The sequence below is a fragment of the Cajanus cajan genome, chromosome 6 (genome assembly GCF_000230855.2).
Source record: "Cajanus cajan strain Asha chromosome 6, NIPB_CcT2T_4, whole genome shotgun sequence".
In the NCBI taxonomy this organism is placed as follows: domain Eukaryota; kingdom Viridiplantae; phylum Streptophyta; class Magnoliopsida; order Fabales; family Fabaceae; genus Cajanus; species Cajanus cajan.
In genome coordinates this window covers 16,182,406-16,189,516 of record NC_138522.1, presented here as the reverse complement: position 1 = coordinate 16,189,516, position 7,111 = coordinate 16,182,406, and the positions used below count along the sequence as shown (strand labels likewise).

Sequence of the window (7,111 nt, the reverse complement as noted above, 5' to 3'; positions counted from 1 at the left end):
ATTCACTTACTTTATTAAAAAATGATAAAATATAATTAATTTTTAATTAATTTAATAAAATAAAAACTTTAAAATATATATCTAAAATCTATAACAATTTTTTAAATACAAATATTTAATTAATTTTAATATTTACTAAATTTAATATCATAATATTTATTATGATTTTAGTTATAATTTTTATTATCTTTTGATTTAATATTGGATTACTATACATAATTATTTATTCCCTTTAAACATACAAATAGGTAAAAAAAAATACTTAATTTTGTTTTACTAAAATATAGGCAAATCTAATTAAATAAACTTTATTTGATTCTTTTAATAAAAAAAACTCTATTTACTCTATTTCAAATAAATATGATTAAGAATATTTGATATAAAATCTAAAATTTATACACTTCATTAATTTTCTTAATTTTTAAAATTTGTATTCTCCGCGCGCTAACACAGTGCCTTTAGCGCCCTCTCAACACTTTTCCCTTTCTCTCGTCTTCAACCAAACTCGTCTTTTCCCCAAATCTCCAATCTTCCACCCTCCGCAAACCCTAACCCTCGACCCTCCCTTCTCCAACCTTCCGGTGATTTCGTCAAATCAATGGCCAAAGGCACCTATTCCAACTAGTTCGTCTTGCTCTCTAGGGTTCACTGCAGCCTCAAGCATGAGTTCTCCTTCGCCATGAAGGCCCAGTCCGAGATCTGCGCCGCCTTCTTGGGCCGGACGCGAGCCACCAAGAACCGTCCCGACCAGCCGCTCCAGCCCGCCTCGGCCCGCAAGCGCTCCAGGAAGGTCGAGGAACCCAAACCCCCCGAGGACTTGGTTTTCCAGCAACAAAGTGCCGCCGCCGGTGGTGTGGATGGTGGTGGAGATGAACGGCAACAAAGTCCCGTTCACGGCATCAACACCGACCACATCGAGGTCGACAAGGAGACCCTTGACATGCTCCACTTCCTGGAAATCAATGACCTTTCCAACATCACCCAGGTTGACCCTGTCCCTGTTCAGCAGACCTTCCCCTTCACCCAGGTTTATCCAAACAGACCCATATTCTAGTTTTATGTTTTGAAATCCTGATACAATTGCTGTTTATCTCTATTTTGACTTAATGCACCATGTGAAAATGTAGAACATGCTACTTTGCTCAGATTTTAATGATGATTCAGAGCAGTCAGGTGATTATTAGTTTCCTACCTTCTATTTGCATTATAATCTGTCATAAGCTTTGTTATATTTACAGAGAGGATATAGCTTTTAACGTTAGAAAGATTATATTAGTCTTGATTTATTTTTTATGAAAGCTTCATTCTGCTATCTCTGGCTGTGTTCTAATTATTGAACTGTGTTCTAGGAGAAAGAATAAATTTCCAATACCGAGAAGAAATCTTTCTACTTACAGAAGCAAGTTTTTTGTGCATTGCATGGGTATTTTTAAATAAAAATAAATTAAAGAGAATAGAGTATGTCTTTATTATTAATAGTGAATAATTTATTATATTTAATAGTGAAAATTAAAGAGATATGATTTTTATGATTTTTATCATTGATTTATTGAATTGGGTATTAGGTAAGGTCAGTAAGTTTTTTAGATAAGTTTAGCCTCCAAAAGTTTACTTCAACCTTGAGTTTGACAAACTTGATTACGGTTTTATCATTGTAATGACCTGAAATTTGATTGCTTTTCTTTAGATTTTTACATTTACTTTTCAAAGTTCATTTACATTTACGAGTATATGATTTATTTTCATTTTATCATTTAATTTCAATTTGCATTTTTAAGTTTCACTTTCGATTACAGCAAACAGTTTATCTTACCAATTTTTGTCAATTACTGTTGTCAATTTGACATGTAATTCAATTATATCAAAATTAAATTGAATAAATGCTTTGTTAACAAGTATTTATATTTATTCAAAACAACAGAACAGAGTTAAGTCTACAATTGAAAATGACTACTCAATAATCAAATCAAATTTGATTATTTATTCTTATTTGTGAATCTATAGTCATGGTCAAAATATTGAATTAAGTTTTGGACTCATACTCGTATGACTCACACAAGTCTTCGAACAAATGTTAATGTGAACACTTGAACTCCTTGCACTCATTGGTAAGTCTCCCACTGGCATGCATGTAACACCCCGAATTTTTCCTATTAATACTACGAATAATTATTATTTATTTTTGTATTTATGAAGATTATTTCTTTATAATTATTTTGATTAATTAAATGGGTTTGATTGAAGTTTTAAAGGTTTTTAATAATAATCATTTATGAAAATTATTTTGTATAAATATTATTAATTATGATATTTTGTTATAATTATTATTTGAAGAAAATCATGTTTTAAATTATATTGATATTTTATTTTAATTTGATATATATATATATATATGTTATTTATTTATTTATTAATTAATAATTCTGAATTTTCATAGCTCTGGAACGGGCCGTTCCAGTTTGGGAACGAGCCGTTCCAAATCAAGCATGCGTGGGTAAAATTTTAACCCAGAACGGGCCGTTTCACTTTGGAAACAGGCCATTTCGGATGTGTTTATAAAGGACAAAGTCTTGACTCAGAACGGGCCGTTCTGGGTTTGGAACGGGCCGTTCTGGGAGAGATTTTTGACCATGTTCTATGTGCCCAGAACGGGCCGTTCCGGATTCGGAACGGGCCGTTCTGGCCGCGGCCTGATGCCTATAAATAGAGCGTTTTGCACTCTCTAAAACTCATTTTTTCATTTTCCAATATTTTTCCTCCTTCCTCTCTGAAGGCAAAGGGAAACCTAGAGGAGGCGACCAAACAAGATTCGGCTTCTGCTTATCGAGGTAAGGGGGGAGTGAGAAATCTTGCTCTGAGTGTGGGATTGTATGCTGGGTAGTGGGATTGGCCCCCAATCCTGTGTTTGTTGTATTTTTTGTATGTCTATGTATGAGGGGTTTTTCCCAACTGTATGAATTGAGATTTCTATGGGTTCCTATAGGAAACCCTAAGAGAATGTATTGATAATTGTAAGAGGCAAATTTTAAATGTTTTCTGTTTTACCTTCTGAGTTTTCTGTTGTGTTTCTTGATATTTGTTGAGTGTAAGTATGTGCTTAATTTTGAAAATAAATATGTTTTGATATGATTTAAAGTGCTCTATGGGTTCCTGCGGGAAACCCTATGAGAAATAGGAAAAATATGAATATTTTATGTTTTAATTTCTGATTATTCTGTTATATTCCTTGTTTGATGTGATGTTAAAATATGTATTTAATTTTATAAATAAACGAGTTTTAATATAAATTAAAGTGCTCTGTGAGGCTTTGTGAACATGATGAGAAAATGTGATAATGTGATATGATGATCTAATGTGAAATGTGATTGAGACATGAGATATGAAACGTGATAATGAAATATGATGATGAAATGTGATGACGAATGTGATGATGTGATATGACCATGGGAAATGATAATGTGATATGAGAATGCATAGAGTCTTGATTGACATGCATCATTTGCATAAGTGTTTTAAGGGTACGATATGGAATACACCGCCAGAGAAGGCCCCCTAGTGTAAAAGCTTTGGGGATTAGTCCTTGGGGATAACTCGGTTTGGAAGTCCTAGTCTCGCCCATTGTGTGCATGGGATGTATCTTGCGCGGCTTAGCTATCCCGACGAGACTCTGGTAGTATATCCTTCTAGTGAGAGTGCGCAGAGGGTGTGACCCGGCATGTACTCCTAGACTACTCTTCGTGTATTGCTAGCGGCAATATGCCATGTGATGTTTTACTGGCGCCACATGCATGATAATATGTAGTCCGTGTCCATGTGCATTTTCAATGTTATATAATAAATTGATATTTTTATGTCTTGGATGAGTAAGATGTAATATTGTGTTAACATGTCTATGCTATATCTATATTGTTTGTGTTTGGCTATCCGGTGTGTATTTCTACACTGTGAGCCAGAGTGAGATGTTTCTCACTCCCTTTTCTCGTGTTGTTTTGTTTTGACTGTTATACAGGTGATCATCAGCGTGAGGCTGAGGATGTTGATGATGAAGCTTAGGCTTCTATGTTGGGTTTTGCTCTGATAGGACATGTGACATCGGGACATAGATATGATTAGTGTTAAGATGTTTTTATTAAATTATTTTGGAAAATTCAGTTTTATTTCTTTGTAATTTTACCGACATGTTATTTGTATTAAGTTTATGAATGTGAACTCTTTATCCTTACGTGGTTGGAAATTTGATTTTTAATGATGAAATATTTTATTTTTTTTTATAATTACTGTATATGTATGTTGGGGTAGAGGGTGTCACAATGCACGTTTTTCTTTTTGAAAAAATTAAAAAAAGTTTATTTTATTTTTGTCTTTGCTTATTCTTTTTTATCATTGACTTTTTTCTTTGCAATTTAATATACTTGGTACAATCATAAGCCAATTTGTTTATTTTCTTGTACTTGATTTTTTAACTGAATGATTAAGAAAAGAGGACAGAAATGCATGTAGCTTTAAACCAATTATAGTCCTGTACAAAGATGTTTCACTTAGAATATATTGAAGAAGACCTTTTACTCTTGAAACATGTCTGTAGAATTTTAAAATTGTAAATATTTAAGAATAAATTAACTATGCAAACATGGTTCAGTTGTGCACTTTAATCATTGCATTACTTCTAGGTAGTATTTTTCTCCATTACCTGTTAATTTTGAGCCGATGTTGCTGCAATTAGACGCATACTATAGCTGATATTTTCACCTCTTGATTTATGTCATGTACAAAAAGAAATCATATTAATTTTTGTATTTGTAATAAGTTGTAATAAGCACCCAAGCATTTGGGGAACCTTCTCTTGATAGCTACCTTTCAAGGTGGGAGAGACCAAGCCACTTAAGTACTCCATGGAACATCCCATATTACTAAGTAAGTTCTTCTGAAGTTCATGGCTTTATTTTCTCACACCACAGCATCTTTAGTTTCTATTCAAATTTGACTTTAACTTTTTAAAGTGCGTTTCTGTGTTTGTTTGTTTGTCTTCGTCTTCCTTTAAGGTTATTGTTTGTGAGAAATGAAAATTTTCTTTTCAGCATGTGTGTTTCATTGGGAAGAATACTTGAGAAAAACATTTTTGAAGTTTGATAATGAAAAAGGCTAGTCACTTGTCATCACTTTGTTTGTTTTTTTTTTGTACATTTTAAAATAGTTATAAATAATCAAATTTCCTGCTCAAGAGCACAGAGATTGATCAAGCTCAAGTCTTTTTGGGATTTGAGTGGAGGGTAAGTATTTAAATTCGTTTCATTTTACTTATAGACTCATTTTTATTGCATGTAATTTAGTCTAAACTTCATTACCCTTTTCCAGCTTTGTAATGGAGTTAACAGATTGAGATTCATTTGATCCTGAGTATCGTTTCTTTTTTGTTTCAAATAAATTTTGGAATTTGATCATGCTCTTGTGAATCTGTGATTTTGAATTTTGTTGTATCTTTGCGTTGTTCTAGGAAAAAGTGTTGCTAAAATGCCTGAAAAACTTGACACTGATGATTGGCGCGTAGAGCGTGGCGTAAGTTTCAGGGATCCGTAGGAAAAGGAATTTGTTTATACGGGTTGAACTCAGGGAGGATGATGGTGATATTCGTAGGCAGCCATTGGAGGATGATGGTGATATTCATGGCCCAAGCTATACTTCCTTCTTATTTGTCTTGGGTGACTCAATCTTAATTTGATAATTTTCCCTTTGGTTATATTTAAATATTTATTTTATTAATTAATGATAGCTCTTGGTTTATTGCTTTGCATAGTGAAACCAAAATGTATTGATTGCCACAGAAATCTTAATTACAATTTTAATGACCATGGTATTGATGCAAGCTGGGAACTAAAATTTTACATCTGATGAAAATATTTACTTGTTTTTGTACTTGCGTGGCATGCTGATTTTAATGACCATGCTGATTTTTGTACTAGCTATTCGTTTTGGATTCATTTGGTTCTATGTTTAATTACTCATTTTGTTACCAAGTTGTTTAAAGCGTTGAGTGCTCATGTAACACTTAAGGTCATATATGTCCATGTATTTGTATATGATTGGTGGCAGTTATCCTTTATATTGAAATAAATATGGATGAATGTGTTGGGTTTTGACTTGCATTTTAGAATTAGTTATTGTTAAATTGATTATGTTTCATGCTTTGCTTTCATACGAGGCTATATTTGAAATCAAATATTCAATCATGCTGGAGATGAAAATTAAGGCTATTAGTTTAGTCATCTATGAGAGGATATATATAGAAGAGTGGGTTTCCCATTAAAATTGGAAGAATCTGTAACTTGACAAACCAAGACTTATCAATATTGTTTTTGATGCAGTAAAGCACCATCTTTTTATATGTTAAAATATTGTGGTTTGTATACTTGTCCTTTTTATTTTTCTTTTAAATTCAAGAGTGCATCTTGCATACTAGAGGATTATTTCTTTTAATGGTTTGCAATTTAGTTTATGTTTATCTTTGTTTGGAGTAAAATATGGATCAATTTTTTTTTTAGCAAAGGAACTTGTTTTATTTTTTATTTTGGTATGAGTGTTATTGTTTCATTGTTAAACAGGTTCAAAATACAAATGAAAATAAAATATATAGTGTTTAAGGTATAAAATTAGCGATCATGTCTAAAAATAAAGTAAGCCTAGCGAAAAAAAAAATCAGTTTTTTTTATTTTTTTTAAAATAAAATTATGTTTAGCGACCGATTTAGCGACCGAAAAAAAATTAATTTTTTATTATAATAAAATTTAGCGACCGATTTAGTGACCGAATTGAAAATTATTTTTAAAATAATAAAATTTAGCGACCGATTTAGTGACTGAATCAGAAATTATTTTTAAAAAAAAAAAAATACACTTAGTGACCGATTTAGCGACCGAAATGAAAATTATTTTTTTAAAATAATAAAATTTAGCGACCGACTTAGCGACGAAAAGGAAAATAATTATTTAAAAAATTAAAAATAAATAACACATTTAGCGACCGATTTAGCGACCTTTTTTTCGGTCGCTAATTTGGTCCCCATATACTATTGCGACCATAATCGTAGTTACCAATTAGCGATCGAAATTTTTGG

The 7,111-nt window shown here is 32.0% G+C and overlaps 1 protein-coding gene across 11 annotated transcripts; it reads left to right on the top strand.

The window, feature by feature from the left end:
* The first annotated feature begins 429 nt into the window (after nt 1–429).
* LOC145958981 (uncharacterized) lies at nt 430–5,781 on the top strand. 11 transcript variants are annotated; one of them, XM_083076814.1, is made up of 6 exons: nt 430–1,027; nt 1,128–1,173; nt 2,774–2,828; nt 4,010–4,914; nt 5,223–5,270; nt 5,495–5,781. In XM_083076814.1, the coding sequence occupies exons 1-4, from the start codon at nt 680–682 to the stop codon at nt 4,011–4,013; spliced, it is 453 nt and encodes a 150-aa protein (XP_082932940.1). In that variant the 5' UTR covers nt 430–679; the 3' UTR covers nt 4,014–4,914; nt 5,223–5,270; nt 5,495–5,781. The 11 variants fall into 11 exon arrangements, with proteins under 11 accessions (XP_082932940.1, XP_082932939.1, XP_082932944.1 ...); XM_083076813.1 differs by having other exon boundaries at nt 5,195–5,270; XM_083076818.1 differs by lacking the exon at nt 2,774–2,828 and having other exon boundaries at nt 4,851–4,914.
* The last annotated feature ends 1,330 nt before the right edge of the window (nt 5,782–7,111 follow it).

Excerpts from the sequence above, each read along its gene's own strand:
- LOC145958981 (XM_083076810.1), top strand. The coding sequence starts at position 680 with ATGAAGGCCCAGTCCGAGATCTGCGCCGCCTTCTTGGGCCGGACGCGA. Across the intron at positions 1,028-1,127 it reads AGACCTTCCCCTTCACCCAG|AACATGCTACTTTGCTCAGA; the intron begins GTTTATCCAAAC and ends GTGAAAATGTAG. Across the intron at positions 1,174-4,807 it reads TGATGATTCAGAGCAGTCAG|TTGTAATAAGCACCCAAGCA; the intron begins GTGATTATTAGT and ends ATTTGTAATAAG.